This window comes from Chlamydotis macqueenii, chromosome 2 (assembly GCF_036417535.1).
Source record: "Chlamydotis macqueenii isolate bChlMac1 chromosome 2, bChlMac1.mat, whole genome shotgun sequence".
In the NCBI taxonomy this organism is placed as follows: domain Eukaryota; kingdom Metazoa; phylum Chordata; class Aves; order Otidiformes; family Otididae; genus Chlamydotis; species Chlamydotis macqueenii.
This window is the reverse complement of record NC_141557.1, coordinates 84,797,560-84,814,659: the sequence shown is the minus strand read 5'-3', so window position 1 is coordinate 84,814,659 and position 17,100 is coordinate 84,797,560. Positions and strand designations below refer to the sequence as shown.

At 38.2% G+C, this 17,100-nt stretch overlaps 1 protein-coding gene across 1 annotated transcript in view; it reads right to left on the bottom strand.

Annotated features, from left to right (window-relative positions):
- Positions 1-17,100, bottom strand: part of DNAH5 (dynein axonemal heavy chain 5) — a 157,689-nt gene that overhangs the window by 97,889 nt on the left and 42,700 nt on the right. The window contains exons 13-22 of the mRNA XM_086742007.1: positions 16,824-16,909; positions 15,728-16,052; positions 9,712-9,918; positions 7,936-8,107; positions 6,516-6,661; positions 3,089-3,227; positions 2,724-2,741; positions 2,322-2,561; positions 1,468-1,658; positions 1,286-1,385 (exon numbers count right to left, since the gene is read on the bottom strand). Of these exons, the coding sequence (XP_086598133.1) occupies positions 1,286-1,385; positions 1,468-1,658; positions 2,322-2,561; positions 2,724-2,741; positions 3,089-3,227; positions 6,516-6,661; positions 7,936-8,107; positions 9,712-9,918; positions 15,728-16,052; positions 16,824-16,909 (1,624 nt within the window). The remainder of the gene's footprint in view (positions 1-1,285; positions 1,386-1,467; positions 1,659-2,321; positions 2,562-2,723; positions 2,742-3,088; positions 3,228-6,515; positions 6,662-7,935; positions 8,108-9,711; positions 9,919-15,727; positions 16,053-16,823; positions 16,910-17,100) is intronic.

Here is a 17,100-nt window from a genome sequence, read left to right as displayed (position 1 = left end):
AAGTTAAGTGTTCTTATAATCAAAAAGGCAACTAGAAGTCCGGGTGGCCAACATAATTGCCACAAATTCATAAACCTCTCCATTTTAGGAAACTTGCTTCACCTAGGTACTCCATCAAATTTGGAACAAGTCCCACTCCAATCTTTCAAATATAATCTTTCCTTTTCTCTCACTCCTCCCCAAGGTTTATCCTGTACACTTGACCCAAGTGATTTATTGTTACACCAGCATTGAGTAAATCCATAAATATTTTTATTTCCTGAAATAATATGGAGTAAACTACAATTGGCAATTTTAAATACAAGGTAACATTAAATCAGAGGAGATGATAATAGCCAATCCTCAAAAAGAAAGAAAGAAAGATAAAAGGAAGGTCCATTAGTTAGGAAATACCCACAAGACTGAATTTACTATCATTTCTTATTTCATCTTGAGCAAGAGAAAGTATTAGTTTTGAAAGAACAATTTAATTTCTTAACCAGTATTACTTTCCTACTTTTTAGGTGTGAAAGAGGGAGCTAACCTAAAAAGACTCAATCTATTTTTTAAGTACCTGAAGTACAAAGTAGAGCCATTAATTTGGCTTGATTCTAAACCACTGCAGACAAGAAAAACCCAGCAACCAAAGATACCATCTTAAATTTCCTTAAATTAATGCCTTCAATAACTTAATTCCATGTCTCATCACAAAACAGATTAAGTTAAAATCCTTTTAGAAATTTTAGTCTATTTAATGCTTTACACAATCCTCTCTCCACCAATACTGCAATTTCTGTAGATATTTCTATTCAATATCAGGTTTTGTTTAAGTTCAACCTACCCTTCTCAAAGGAATTTCAGCACAAGTTCCAAGATGCCATTTGAACATGCCAAGTTACAAACTGCACTGCCAAATCATGAAAGATCTTTTGTGCAGAAATATTGACCATAATTGTTTTCCAGACTCATTCACAATTTCCACCGTGCTGCCCAAGCTGGCACCCTAACAGCTCATCGCATGATGCAGGTAGAACCCAAAGCAGTACAACTCTAAGAGGCACAAAAAAAATCCCCTCACTCAACTCCACACAAAGTCAAGTATCTTCAAGCAAGCATGGTTTCTAATCACAGAGAGAAGCTTTGGCATTGTTGTTATATCCTATTTCTTCTCTGAGGCAGTTTAAAATCTATGAAGACTTCATTCTACTGCTTTTGATGCATTTTGTATTTAATACCCTTTAACATATTCAGTATAAATCACATTTACCCAACATTCAAATTGAGCAATGTCAGAATTTATCATTACCGTGGATGTTTTTCTTTTCAGTCTCCTTCATTCCATCATCAGAACTGCTGTCTCTGCTCTCGCACCGCAACACGGCCACTTTTCTCTCTAACATTTTCTTCTGGGGGAGAAATTAAATTTCATTTTCTATTTGCAGTAGTTTCGAAACATTAGTTTTAAGTAAGGCTGTTAAAGACACAAACCTTGAATATTCTTTCCTTACTCCACTGTCCAACTCCTTTAATGACTTTCACAATACTATCTACAACTTTATTAAGTGTCTGCTGTACCTCATCCAAAGAGGGTGTCATGATGATATTAGGGATAGATAGGTTAATACTAGTCCTAATTATAGGATTAGCACCTTTTTTCTGCTTAGAAGAATTGTGATTTTCTAAAAGAAAGACAAAAAAAAAAAAAAAGTTGTTCACATTTTTTTCAAGACGTCAAACTAGGCATTGTAATGATATAAAGCAATATATATATCCTAGTGTTGAGTCCTGAGTGTAGTTTCTTAAGAAAAGAAAGATTCCTAGGCACAAAAATTCTTTAGAATCTTGTAATATTGTATGCTTTATATGCTATAGAGACAAAATACAAATGCCTTTATTTTTGTTTCTTTAAAGTAGGTACCAAGAAAACACCTCAGAAGTGTGTTCCAACATAATGTATAGAAAGATCTAAAGGCAATTAGTAAGAGAAAGAGAGCACACCTCTTTCTCTATTGTTTTTTAATACAGTTTTACGTAAAAGTCAAGGTCAAACAGGTAACCAATTATCAAGACCAGCTCCAAATATAACATCTAGCTTCAGAAGAGTACAGTCAGTCCTAAGAGAGACAGCATCACAATGACACATTCCCATTCTCACAGGAAAAAAAAAAACTTCTTTGGAAATACACCATGTTATCAATTGTGATTTAACTAGACAGGTTATTCAAATTCCCTTTGTTTTCCCCTCTTTTACATATGTCGTTCTTTTTTATATAGTTCTGGGATATTACATTTACATATTTCTTTTTATAGGCTAAGAAAGTAAAGTACTGCAATATGGCCACCTAAGAAGTTGATCATGGAAGATGCATGGATGCGCTTGCGTATGGTGTCCAGTGTGTTTCGAGTGACTTTCAAAAGGGCGTCAATATTACAATGATTGAAGTAGGAAAGTAGTTCATTGGCTTCTTCCTCTAACATTTCTAAATCCATTCTCTTCCTCTTTGCTGAAGGAGACAGTCCAGCCCATATCTCACTGGAATTGTGGGACGAAGTCAAGCTTTTTAATCTTCTTTCCTCTTCTGCTGCTAAAACATTATAAATCTAGTTAGTTAAATTGACTTAAGGGACTTGAAAACACCATAAAGCAACACCTCCACAGGTGTCTGAAATACAGTTAAATTTTACATAAGTGCAGATTATACTCATTTGTAATCTGTATTATCTCAATGTAACAGTCCCTTTACTCCTATAAACCTTCTCTACTCAGTCAAACGGGCATGATTATCACCAAAATTTGGATATTATTTCTTATATTCTTTCTCTAGGAAGTCCAGCAATTAACCAAGGCCTGTAAGTAGCTGCTTCTATGCCATTAACATTTCAACGTGCAAGTTAGACTGATTGACCTATTTTGCAGATGATAGACGACTGTTAAATGATCCGTTATCCAGGCAAATCTGAACAGAAGTCTTTAGACATTCCGTACTGATTGATACCTCAGTCAGCTAAGCTACAATATCCCCCAACACAGACCATCTGCATGCAAAAGAAACGTAAGAACAGAGCTACAATATAATCTTCTTACCTGTATTTTTTCCCCTTATTTCACCAGTGAGTACAACAGATTTCTCATCTTCTTTTCTGACCTGTACCTCAGTGTCAAGTAACATGTTAATCAGCTCATTAGCAGCATCTTCCACCAGTGAGCTTTTCAAATGTAAAGTCCGAGAACCTTTTATACAGAGCTCCTGTTATCAAACCAAAACAAACATATGTTCTTATCTTCCCGGTTCACATGTCTATTTCACAGTCATGGTAGCCTTTATTAACACAAATGTCAAGGCCTCAGGTTTGAGAAAAACAAGATCAATACACAACACTATTTTTAAATTGGTTTGCTCCAAACTATTTAGTGTTGGATTTTTTGTTGTGCCAAAAAAAGACACCATAAATATCTTCAAAAATTTCTGTGGCCTGTTTCCTAAACCACATGACTTATCCATAGTAAATATAATGAATCAACATTTATAAAAAGCCTAGTTCCATTAAAGGGCCCCCAAAAGCAAGTGCTTCTTCATTTTCTTAAATTTCCAATGTAGACATGGAAGATTTAATCTCTCTTTTAATCATTGCCATTTTACATTATTTGGCTGTGCCATAAGGAGTATTAGCCAATCATATTTCTCATTTATAGCTAGATAGGAGAAAAAAAGCTATCAAAACCTGTATTTATGATTAGAAGAAACAGAAGAAAAAAAAGTTATTAACTGGGGGGAGAAGAAATCAAAGAACTATATTTAATAAAATTCAGAAAGATATTAAAGTATTGTGCAGTTTTTTTCTCTAATATTTATGGTAAAATTGACCAAGTATGCCTTAGTCAACTATGATTTTTAACTATAACTACCTTTACATTTTTTTCTTCTATGTTATCTACTATTTCTTTAAGCTTAATCAAACCTGGCTACTTCAATTTTATTAAAAATAAATAATTGGAAAAATTCAGTCATTAGCAAAATTCAGTCATTTCCAAATTTTAAGACACAATATTTGATCTTCCTAAGGATTCAATCTAGTCGAGAGAGAAGCCAGATCCAATTTGCAATATAACAGTAACTACTAAACAAAGTACTTTGAGTTTTTTTCTATGGTTTAACTATTTTTGTTGCAACAATTTCTTTAGAAACTTAAAGAAACCTGTTAGGTGACAGAACTTTATTCTAGTCCCTTCTAATTAAAAACCACAATAAGCTTACAAACACTATTACTATTTTCATTGCACCCATAACTGGGTTAGTATACCACTTACTCTGCTACCTCAAATTGATTGGCTGTTATGGTGTTGTAATTGCCTCGTAGCAGTTCAAATTTTCTTGCAGAAGACCAGCATTAAGCAGTATGAATTATCACACAGTGCTGAAAAGACTTTTGTGTTCACTCTCATGTATTTTTACTTTAGTGAATATACATTTTAGTACCAACCCTATCAGAAAAGCAGCAAGACCAAATAAAAAAAAAAACAAACCAAAAAAAACAAACAACACTAAGATTGTGAGGCTTACAAAATATGATTAATTTCATAAAATATTATTTTAAGTTTTGCTTCATATCTAACAACAAGGTGAACCGTTACAAGGGACAAAATAGGAAAGGCCAAAAGTTAAGTAAACTAAGAGAAAGAAAATTTTCAATTGTAGTATTTATTACTTCAAGAGGCCAGGGATGGGGATTATCTACATGATCTTCTACAATCTTTTCCAAAGTCTATCTCAGGAGAAAACATGTTAGACATTATATCCTGTTCTGGCATTTTAATGCCAGAATATCTCACTATTGCCTCATAAAAATCATTCTGACAGTCAATTTTATTACCAGTTTAATCAGTTTTCTAACTGATGAACAATTTACATGCTTACAGTTAATCCTCCTCAACATTAAAGTATTTTTATGGGGTGGAGGAAGGGGCTCTTCCCAGTACTGAGTCCATGTGGCAAGGTTTTGGTAGCAGGGGTGCTACAGGGGTGGCTGGAAAAGCTGCTGGAAACTTCCCTTATATTCAATAGAGCCGATGCCAGCCTGCTCCAAGACAGACCTGCTGATGGCCAAGGCTGAGCCCATCAGCAACAGTGATAGGGTCTCTGTGATAACACATTTAAGGAGGGGAAAAAAGCAGTAGCAGAGAAGAGAGTGAGAATATGTGAGAGGAAGAACTCTGCAGGCAAGTGAAGAAGGAGGGGGAGGAGGTACTCCTGGTGCCAGAGCAGAGATCGCCCTGTAGCCCATGTTGCTGACCATGGTGAGGCAGGCTGTGCCCCGCTGGCCAGTGGAGGTCCATGGAGGAGCAGAGATCCACCTGCAACCCATGGAGGACGCCACATCGGAGCAGGCAGATGCCTGAAGGAGGCTGTGGCCCCATGGGAAGCCTATGCTGGAGGAGGCTCCTGATAGGACCTGTGGACCCATGGAGGACACATGCTGGAGCAATCTGTTCCCAAATGACTTCACTCATGCTGGACCAGTTTGTGAAGAATTACAGCCTGTGGGAAGGACTCATACTGGAGAAGTTCATGGAGGATTGTCTCCCATTGGAGGGACCCCACACTGGAGCAGGAGAAGAGTGTGAGGAGTCCTCCCTCCAAGGAGGAAGGGGCAACAGAGACAACATGCAATGAACTGACCTCAACCCTCTTTTCTCTCAACCCCTGTGCCACTCGAGGGGAGAAGGTAGAGAAATCATGAGTCAAGTTAAGCCCAGAAAGAAAGGAGAGGTGGGAGGAAGGTGTTTTTGAGATTTGGTTTTGTTTCTCATTTTCCTACTCTGATTTGATTATTAATCAATTTATTTGCCCCAAGTCAAGTCTATTTTGCCTGTGACAGTAACTGCAGAATGATCTCTCCCTGTCCTTATCTCAACCTACAAGCTTTTTGTTATATTTTCTCTCCTCCATTCCCCCCAGAGACGGGGGAGGGTGAGTGAGCAGCCATGTGGTAACTAGCTGCCAGCTGAGGCTAAACCACACCTTCACCCAGGTACTTCTGAGTATATTTTGCACATCCCATTACCAGCTCAGTAGAGCCTGAGATTAACAAAGATGTTCAGTACACAATCATTTCCATAGTATTTACTCTCCCAGGCAACAATATTGGAGCTATTGTTATGGAGCTATTCACAGGCATCAGATGGGCAATTCCCTTAGTTAAAAGCTCTAACAAGCAACAATGACAAAAAAAAAAGAAAAACGATACTATCACGGGGGAAAAACATTTAAGTTGAGTGATATCAAAGTGTGAAAGAAATATCATACAGTAGTTGGCTTGACATTAATAAACTCAGAAAAGAACACCTCAGCTCAGACCTCTTTGCATTTGGTATTTTAGTTTCTTTCTAAGGTTCCAGACAATCAAGCAGGGACTTCCTTACTGCAGTTTCCCACGCATGCTTCACTAATTCTGCACTGTTTTTATCTCATAAAAAAGGGAAAATATCTTAATTCAAAGTCATTGAGCTCTTCTTCATGAAATTTTTATCTAATAACCTTAGTCTTTTGAAGAAACTCCTCACAGCTCAGTGGTTCATCTTCTGGCAACTTACAGAGTGGCACACTATTCATTTCTTGAAGGACAGCATCAATACGAAATTCAATCAAGTCATTCACTCGATCAAGCAATAACTCCAGCCCAGCTTTTGAAGCAAACAGAAGATTAAAGACAAGCTTAAAAGTTTGAAACAAGAGTTTTTCCAGAGTCCTGCTTAAATTTTTACTTCAACAAAATATATTCAATTCTATATGAATTCTACACTTTAACCAGCTTACTTCAAATATCTAAACTTCTATGGCAAAGTTCACCACTGAAATCACAATTAATTTTTTGCATAACATACACCCATATATTGCATATGCTACCTATATCCTTAAAAAATAGGCAAAATAGTATAAATATATATACAGTCAGCTTAAAGTATATGCATTTCAAATGCGAAGACACTAAAATTTAACTGAGGTCCAAGTATACTTCTCCTTCCATGGCTTGAACCAGTCACCACTTGGAGAACTACTAGCAACAGAAACTTTTGACAAATAAAATGTTTATCCTTCAAAAAAATATTAGAAGCCAAATAACAGTTAACAGAAAACAATCAGTAGAATTTTCACAATTTAATAGCAATTTCCTTTCAATGATGCAATTGAAATAGCAACAAAGTGCCTGTTCCAGACTCAAACTACTTGTATTATTCAAAATTAAATTGAGTGTAATGTCAGGTTAGCATCCAAAATGCATTTTAATTTGCCATTTCAACTAAAGAAAATTCCCACTACAGCTACTTCCATCATTTCAAAAAACAAAATCAGTTTGATGTAGTAATTAAGCTGAAGCAAAAGGAACTTGGTGTCTTCAGAAACAATACACATCTCAGTGCAATCTTGTCATAATTTTTGAAAAGACTACAAGCTCATCTGTTTTCTAAAGCTGTTGCCCAAGATGTGTGTGCATTAGTTTTAAAGAAACTGATGTTAAAAAAAAAGGTTAATGTGAAAAGCTGTTGAGCAGTGACAGTGCCAATTCTGTCGATTTATTATTCCCTTAGAACCTGTTTTGTGCATTTTAGAAAAAAAAGACAAGAAAAGCCTGAAACATAGGAGCTCTTTTAAAAAGTAGCTATCATTCTTTGAATTCAGAATACACAGGATGTTCTGCACTACTTTATGCTTGGTTTAATCCTAACTGCCTTCCTATCCATATTAGCAAAAATTTGACAAACAGATGAAACAAAAAATAAGGTGTTGTTACAAAGCAGAGGTTTAATGAAGTACAAGACAGATGAAAATTCTAATTTCTTTCACATATATGTCAATTAAGTGCAAATCATATAAAGGATAGCAGGCTTAATAATATAGCTCGCATTTGTACAGAAACAAACAAGTAGGAGTTAATGGAAGGAGGCAAGTGACTTACTCAGCTTGTTAAAAACCGTATTAATATATTTCTCCATATTCAAGGATGTCCAGGTCAGTAACATCAGACCTGGCTGGATAGCATCATCTACATTTGCTAAATGAGGAGCCATCAGCTGTTCAATAGGGTGTTGTATTTTCAGTTTAATTCTTTTATATTCTGCCAGCATCATCTGAAATAAACAAAGAATAAAAGTATTAGTTCACATATGCTGATTTGAACCTCTTCACATACATATATGTATCATAACTTAAACTAAGAAAATTCCTCTGGATGTACATCACTGAAATTCTAAGGAAACTATAATTAATTTTTTGGGAAATGTTTTCATTATTTTTTTGTAGAAGTTCACTATTTGTTGCTCTTTATAATAATGCAAGTACTACTTCACATGGAAATTCATCTTTGTAGATTGTACTGGGTTTGGTTGGAATGGAGCTCATGGGGCTCATACGGTGCCATCCATGTTTTAGATTTGTGACCAAAACAGTGTTGATAATGCACCGATGTTTTGGCTGCTGCTGAACAGTGCTCATACACCATTGAGTCCTTTTCTGCTTCTTAGACTGTTGGGCCAGCAAGCAGGCTGGGGACACACAAGAAGCTGGGAGGGAACACAGCTGGAACAGCTGACCCCAACTGACCAAAAAGATATCCTATACCTATGGTGTTTGTCTTCCCAAGTAACTGTGATATAGCCTTGTTTTCCTGGAGATGGCTAAACAACAGCCTGACAATAGGAAGTAGTAAATTAATTCCTTGTTCTGCTTTGCTTGTGCACACAGTTTTTGCTTTGCCTATTCATTTGTTTTTATCTCAATCCACAGGTTCTCTCTTTCAACCTTCAGATTGTCTCTCCCATCCCACTGGGAGGAGTAAGCGAGCGTCTGTGTGATGCTTAGCTTCCTACCAGGGTTAAACCACAACACAGAAGAAGAGTTGCAAATTTCGGCCTCTAAGTGGATGTCCCAGGAGACAAAATGCCCAAGGGAAAAAAATGCGTCTAAGTGAATTTTTCAGTAGTTTCACTAGAGCAGCCTTACCAGAACTTTAATACGGCATTTGGTTTCTAATGCATCTTTAACCCACTGTTCTAGTTTCACATATTTTGCAAAAAAAAAAAAGAATCCTTGCAATAATGTTATGACAATTTTTTTTTCTCATTTCAGAACCAAGTAGCCCTTTGAAGCTATAGTTTTCTGGACACCTATCTTTGAAGCCTTATCTTGAGCCACTGAGAACCTTGTCTGTTCACAGGGAGACAAAATGATCCAAAGGATTTAAAAGACGAGAGAAAGGGAAGCTTTACCTTCTCTTTTTTAAACTATTCCACGAGCATCTGTGTAAAACACTGGTGCAGGAACTATGCTGCTACTTGCTGGATATTTTACACTTTTTAAAGGCATACCACCTCTCAGCTATCCTCTCAAAACAAACTGCATTCAATGTCGACTCCATTATTGGATGAGAGATAAGCTGCTTATCATTTAGAAAGCAAGCAACAGAGTGAGGCTTCTTGTAAGCCTCCTTTCACCCCCATCCTCTTCTCTTTCCCAAGCTCTGCAGAGCTTCCCTAAACGCAGGCATGTTTGAAACGTCTTCACAGAAAGTACAAAGCCAATAAATTCTTTCAAACAGTGCCTCAAGACAGTCATAAAGATAAAAAATAGATTTGCCAATGCTTTCCTAATGCATAAGAGTTGATCTTCACTATGTATAGAACCTAGAGATCTTAATGTGCACTATACATACATAAAATAACTAAAATAAACCCACGTGCAAATTGTTGACAATCTTCTTATACCAGTGTCTCTTCTGTTGAATAATACTTGCAATTAGTGGGATTTCCAGGCACATTTGAGCCATGCAATCTGTTTCTCTGATTAAAGTTAATATTTGAGGGTCAAAATTCACAGATAATTCTCCTGTTTCTGGAGCTTTTACCAAGAGAGATGCCTGAAGTCCTCTTTCAGCTAATTCAATCTGCGGGAAACAAAGTCATCATTCCTGAAATACATCATTTTGGACATAAATATCACTTTGTCAGATACTAAAATCAGGTATTGCTGACAATAAAGATGGATATGGTATGAATCAACATCAAAACTTCATTAACACCAGCTGTGTACAAATGCTTAACAACCAAATTAACTGCTCATTATTCAACAGACATTTTTCTGTTGGTTCTTGGATATCGTAAGCTGAATTCCACAGTCAAATGTAAAAGCAAAGGCATAGACTTTCTTACTTCAGTTCTCTTAAACTGAACTCTCATTTCCCTGAAACTTATTGCACATTCTATAATAAGGCTGCACACAACCTCCTGAATGAACACAATTATTCTTGGATAACTTCTTCAGATATCTTTTGAATAAACTTATCCTGATTTCTCCTTTCACTTGTTTTCCACTACCTAACAGATATACCATGATCCAATCTTAATGGAACTCACAATTATATCCAACATCAGAATAAATGCTTCAAGAGACTAAAATTAATATTTATTATAGATTTTTTTTTTATTCTTAAAAGGGAAGCCTAATCACACTAATGGTTTAACTGTCTTATTTCAACATTAAAACACCATTTGTTCTCCATGTGATTAGAAGGACCACCACACATGGAAAATTTGGCTGATACCCGGAAGAAGTCGTGCCTTAGGTAGGGGAATCTTTCAGACATGAAAAACCTTGCTTTTCCAGTTGTCCTTCTGCTGACATAATTTTATTGTTCTTTATTCACTTCCCAATTTTATGTATCACATTACATTGAGACGGAGGTTGCTTTTAAGCCATAGTTTCATAACCTATTGATTTCTTTCACTGTACTTTTTTCTTTTTTTTATGGAACACACACTGAAAATTTGCACTCCCTTTCAATGCCTAAAATATAGTTGACTATACTGCTTGGTTTAGCTATATCATGTATTATCATAACATTTTACACAGCATTTTTCAATAAATTATCTAATCAAGTTTTGTCAGTGAAGTTGTCACACTCTATCCACTAGCACAAAAGTCACTCAGCACAGTGAGTGAAGTTTAATTTTTTTCTGCAAAGTTCACCAGCAAATCTTACTGCACTCTATTTTGGACTTCAGACTCATTATTCCCACTATGAATCTCTTCCTCTTCCATTTATGTCTTTTCCATGCAATTTTCATTATCAAGGTAACAGAAATAAGGGGTACATTGAAGGCACAAATTTTACACTGCCATAGAATTATAGTAACTTTCATGCTTCCTTGTATTTTATTATTTTAATATGTCCAAGTTGAACATCATTGGATATAGCACAAAAATAATGGGTTTAAACCTGATGCTATTAAAAAAAAAAAAAAAAAAAAAAAAAGTGGATAAACAAAGTGATAATCATCCAGCAACAAACAGGGAGAAGGGGGAAAAAATGTTCAGAAACATCAGAAAGTGACACTAAGCTTAACTATTTCCACCATATAGAATAAAAAGCAGTAGGAGCTACAGCCCTCTTTCCGTTGTATTTGTATTCACCACTGGACTCCTGCTCACCTCTCGTTTTTTGTTTTTGTTTTTGTTTTTTTCAGGAGTAGAGCAGGAGCTCCACCTTGTGTTCTACGGTACTCATGTCCACATCCATCTGCACTCGTTGGCTCAAGAGAGAAGAGACTACTGAACAGCGGTCACATTCCTTTGCCATACGTGATAGACAAGTGTATTGATGTTAAAGCAGATGTACTTTTCATGTATTCTCAAAGCATGTGTGCTCGTTTCAAAAACTTTTTGGGTTTTTTTCATACCTAATGAGCATAAGGTTGGAGCAGGCTCAGTAAGTTTATAAGACTGCCAACTGTGATTTGACTCTGCTATAGGAGAAACTAGCTTACTTTTAGCACAGATCAGAATCAGATCTCTAGAACCTCACAAAGAAAGGTACCAGTTCAGAGGAGATACCTTCGATGTTACAGTCATTTTGTAAAAGATTAAAGGAGAATGTACTTGAGTGCTCCGTCAATGTATGGTATGTGTCAGAAAAACTGATCACTAGATCATCTAGCCAAAGGAGACCAATGTAGCCCCACAAGAAGCATACATCTTCCTTAGTCTTTATAGCTCAGACAAGTAACACATCTTAAAAGTGCCCAGGCAAGGACATGATATTCAGTGAAAGCTATTATCAGTATACTTGGAACAATGCAGGTGTCCAGCACAGAACTGCCATCAAAACAAACTGAGTCCAAGATAGAAACACTAAACAAATGCCAAAGGCTTCCTGCATCACAATTCCTCTTCCATAAAACGTGAGGGATACACATACCGTACCAGATCTCTGTGAGGAGCACATGAAATCAAAGAAAGATAGGCTTCTCAAGTCAAGACCAGGTTGGACAGGGCTCTGAGCAACCTGATCGAGTTGAAGATGTCCCTGCTCCTTGCAAGAGGGGTCAGAGATTATGACCTTTAAAGGTTCCTTCCAATCCTAACTATTCTATTATTCCATGATTCTATGATTCTAAGTTACCAGAATAAGCACTTGAAGTTAAAGACATTCCTAAGTACAACAATGGCAATTTTCATTACTACCTGGGAAGAGGTCCCATTATACAGAGATCACTAGTGCCAAACTTAGATCTGATATACCTGAAATATAATCTATAATAAAAGAACAGTTGAGGTCATATTCTTCAGGTTCCTTGATTCCCAGCTGGCTGTCAACATCAGATTAATCATCAGTAACATATACCTAGCAGCAGAGCCAAGGTAGTCTGAATACAGCATATTATACAACCTCTAATATTGTAGTCACTTCCCCTGTTTTAGTATACCAAATTGACACAAGCACTCCTACTTACAGTATCAGACAATGAAATATGATGATCTTTTAAACCTTTATGGCAAATGCAAGCGTAAAGAGGGAAGGAAGAGTCAGGAAATCTTAGTATATTCAGATTGGACAAGAGACAGTAGGAATCTGTGGTCTCAAGTCTGGTGTAAGACTAGCTTTGCAAAGACTGATGTTTATCAGCACCAGAGATTTTCACATTGTACAAAAGTTGGGGCTGAGGTCCAAGAACAACAGGCAGATTCATTGCTAATTGTGCCACCACCTTCAAAACAGTCATCTGGAGATTCTGATCCTTCTTTTTGAGATTTGAGAGGCTGAGGTAATTTTTTCTACAACATGGTCTTTAACAAGGTAACAAAGAAACTGAAGGTGGAAAATATGTCAATAGGACATATGTCAATAGGAAATATGTCAATAGGACATTTTTCGCAGAGTTTTCAAGGCTATAAAGCAGTCCCTGCAGAAGCCATCTGATAATATGAATGCAGTCAGTGATTCTATGTACAAAACCCAACAGGACAAAATCAAACAAGATTTAGAACTTACGGTAAACTATGTTTTCTGAAGAATATTCAGACTACAAAGTCTTACCAAATGACTGATAAGAAATTAAATGGCTCTTTACTGTGTCTGACTGGGATATAGTTAATTTTCTTTATAGCAGGTTGTATGGTGCTGTGTTTCAGATTTGTAATCAAACAATACTAACAACACACTAATGTTTCAGCTGTTGCTGAATAGTGCTTGCACAACATCAAGGCCACCTCTGTTTCTGTCGTAGTTCAGCCCTGATCAGGACCAGACTACGCAGTCTCTCTCCTGCTCCCCCCACCCTCCGAGAGAACAGGGGGAGATGATATAAGAAAAACGGCTCAAGGTTTGAGATAAGGACGGGGAGAAATCCTTAAAGTTACCGTCACGGGCAAAACAGACTCGACTTGGGGAAAACTATTCATTTATTTTCTAAAATTAGCAGGAGAATGAGACAGGGAACAAGATAACCTCCCCCCCACCCCTCCCTCTTCCCGGGCTTAACATTATCTCTACTACCTTCCCCTCCCGAGCGGCACGGGGGGGGAAAAGGGAATGGGGGTCGCGGTCAGTTCATCACGCGTTGTTTTACGCCGCTGTATCATCGTCAGGGGAAGAACTCCTCGCATTCCTCCTCTGCTCCAGCGTGGGGTCCCTCCCACGGGCCACAGTCCTCCGTGAAACTGCTCCGGCGTGGGTCATCTCTTCCACGGGGTGCAGTCCCTCTAGAACAGCTGCCCCAGCGGGCCCTCCACGGGCCACAGCCTCCTTCAGGCCTCCACCTGCTCTGGCGTGGGGTCCTCCACGAGCTGCAGGTGGATCTCTGCCCTTCCGTGGACCTCCATGGGCTGCAGGGGGACAACCCGCTCCACCATGGTCTTCACCACGAGTTGCAGAGGAATCTTGGCCAGGAGCCATATTACTCCTCCCCCTCCTTCTGAACTGACCTTGGCGTCTGCAGCCGTTCCTCACAACAGGCTGGCAGACGCCTCTCAGGATCCTTTTTACATCTTATTCACTTCTCATCTCCTCTCCACTTCTTGCAGCCGGGCCGGGCCGAGTTGGGCCCAGGCGGCTGCCCGGCGGGAGGCCAGAGGGTGAGGCCTGCAAGGCCCATGAGGCTCACACCTCCCCCTCTCTGCCCCCCGCTCAGCTGCTTCACATCTTCTCCTCTTCTTTTTCCTGTTTTCCCCTACTTAAATACGTTATCGCAGAGGCGTTATCACGGGACATTCTGCTACCAATTGGCTCGGCCTTGGCCAGCAGCAGGTCCGCCCTAGGCCCGGCCGAGTCCACTGAACAAAGGGGAGTGACTTCTAGCAGTTTCCTACAGAAGCTACCACCTTAGGCCCCCCCTCACTAACAAAACCAGAACAGTTTCTCACTCATTCCCCTGCAGTGAATAGACTGGGGGAGGTGCACAAGATGTTGGGAGGGGACAAAACCAGGCAGATGTCCTAAAATAACCAAAGAGATATTCCATGCCATATAACGTCATTCTCAGCAATAAAAAGGGAGAGGCAAGGGTTGAGGGGGTTAGCCATCTTTTGCCCTGGAACCAGCTGGGCACTGGTCTACTCATGGGAGGTGCTGAGTGATTGTGTTTGCAACACTTACTTTGTTTTCTTTCTCTCTTCCTCCACTTCTCCTTCACTTACTAAACAACTTCTTACCTTGACCCACAAATCTTCTTGCTTTTACTTTTCCCTTCCTCTTCCCTGTCTCACTGGGGGTGTGCAGGGGGAAGCGAGCAAGCGGTTGTATGGTGTTTAGCTGCCTACCAGGGTTAACCCACAACAAGCGCAAAACCCACTTGTGCAATGAATATGCTGTTAATTCTACAGGACATGATCTGTTGAGAATGGATGCTTTTTACATGTAAATTCTCTCAGAGTGTACCCATGGATTATCACTCAAAAACAAAATCTATATTGTCCAGAGAGCAGGAAACCTGTGTCTGCTTTTACCTTCAGCTAATCAGCTGATAAAACTCCTCTCCCCACACATGATCTTCTTGCACCAGAGGCAGTAGGATATGGCAGAGACAGAGAGGCAGCTAAGGCTGCCACTGAATCATTATACTTTTCTATAATAAATATTTTTCATTATAACTTCCTAGGTATAATCAAGGTCTTTCAATTGCTCCTAAATTCAGCTACAGGCAGTACAGGCACAATTTATTAATAGAAACACTCTTTCATGAAGTACTTTTTCTTGTTCCATTCCTCACTTAACAGGCATCCTAAGTCTACAGCTTAGCATACATGACTACCACTATTAAACAGAGATTCTTTCACACTGCTTTAACTCAGTGTTTCACTGAGACCTGAACCAACCAGAATCCAATCTCATCTGTAGAGCTAGAAGTTATTAGGCTACCAACAACAAAAATCCATCACTTTTTAAAAAGAAATATGCTGATTAAAATCAGCTGTTTTACCTGCTGAAGCCATTCCCTGTGGTAGATCACCTCAAACTCGATAAGAACTTTTGCTACTTTGTTGTAGTTGCGGATTACGTGCTTGCCATCTGGTGTTTGCAGAACAGCCGGGTGCTGCTGGAAAGCCTCCATGGGCTCCTGGATCCTATGTAATAGGTGGCGTGCCCACAAGATCTTACCAGCTATTGGAGGCAGATTACGAGCCAGTGGAGGGTTCTGCTTCTGCCTAGTGTAGATCTTACAGACTGTTTCTATGTCATGACCATAATTTTGAAGTATTTTCTGATATTTTTCATCAATGCCAAGATTTGGGATTTGTAATCTGCTTAGAAAAATAATAATCATTAAAAAAATTCCTTCAATAATTCTGAAATTCTTCCAATGAACTGTTGGAAAATACAGCAGTTGCAGATTCCCTTGCACTCCTTAGAAAATAACTACTTTAGCAGCAGAGTTTTCACTAAATCTTAAACGAATGCTGTCACAACCTGATTCCAAGCAACCAAGATTTAGACCAGATGATAAAAGTTTCCGAGTAAGTCTACACATTTTCTATTTTGTTACCGTTTTCAAACACCGAGCTAAAATTACACACACCAAACTGTAACAAATCCACTACTATCAGCCTACTCCATTAAACAGAATATTAAAAGAAATTTGATGCAATAAAGACTGAGGTTGCCTTGAAACAATGTGAATTTATCAAGACAAATTTCACTGTTTCCTAATACAATCGTTTTACTCTCTCCTAACTGTACTGTGGTAAGAAATTAATGTCATTGTTCAAGGACAAAGCTAAGGCAAATACGCTAACAGCCATAAAGTATTTCTATACTTATGCTAACTTTGAAAGATTAAGTTCAAAGTTCACTTATATTTTGCATTTTCTGATACAAAAAAAAATGTGGTTTTTATTCATCCACACTGCTGAGCAGACATCCTTTAACAGGGCTGAACAGCTGAGCGAGAGGAGGTCAAGTTTTTTGTTTTTACATAAGGAGATGCCTCCTGCTCTGCTCCCCCCACTTCCCACCATCCTCAAAGTCTCATTTCCATTGCCTGTCAGAATTCTAGCAATCTAGATAAGACACAGTACCTTTCAAATTTCTTCAACATACTCAGCGCTCTTTCAGTGTTCAGGATATTTTCAAAGGTGATGTCCATGAAAATCCTTAATTGATCCTGAAGGAGAGCAAATAGTTGTAAGAGCAGAGAACTACACAAGGCAGACATCTCAAAGATGCCAGGTATTATTTGACAGGATTTATCATGCACTATATTAGAACATAATTTGTTCATGTGAAACTGACCTCAGTAAGTACCAATTTTCCTTTTCTTTCTTCCCTCAAGAATTAAACAAAATACAATCAACT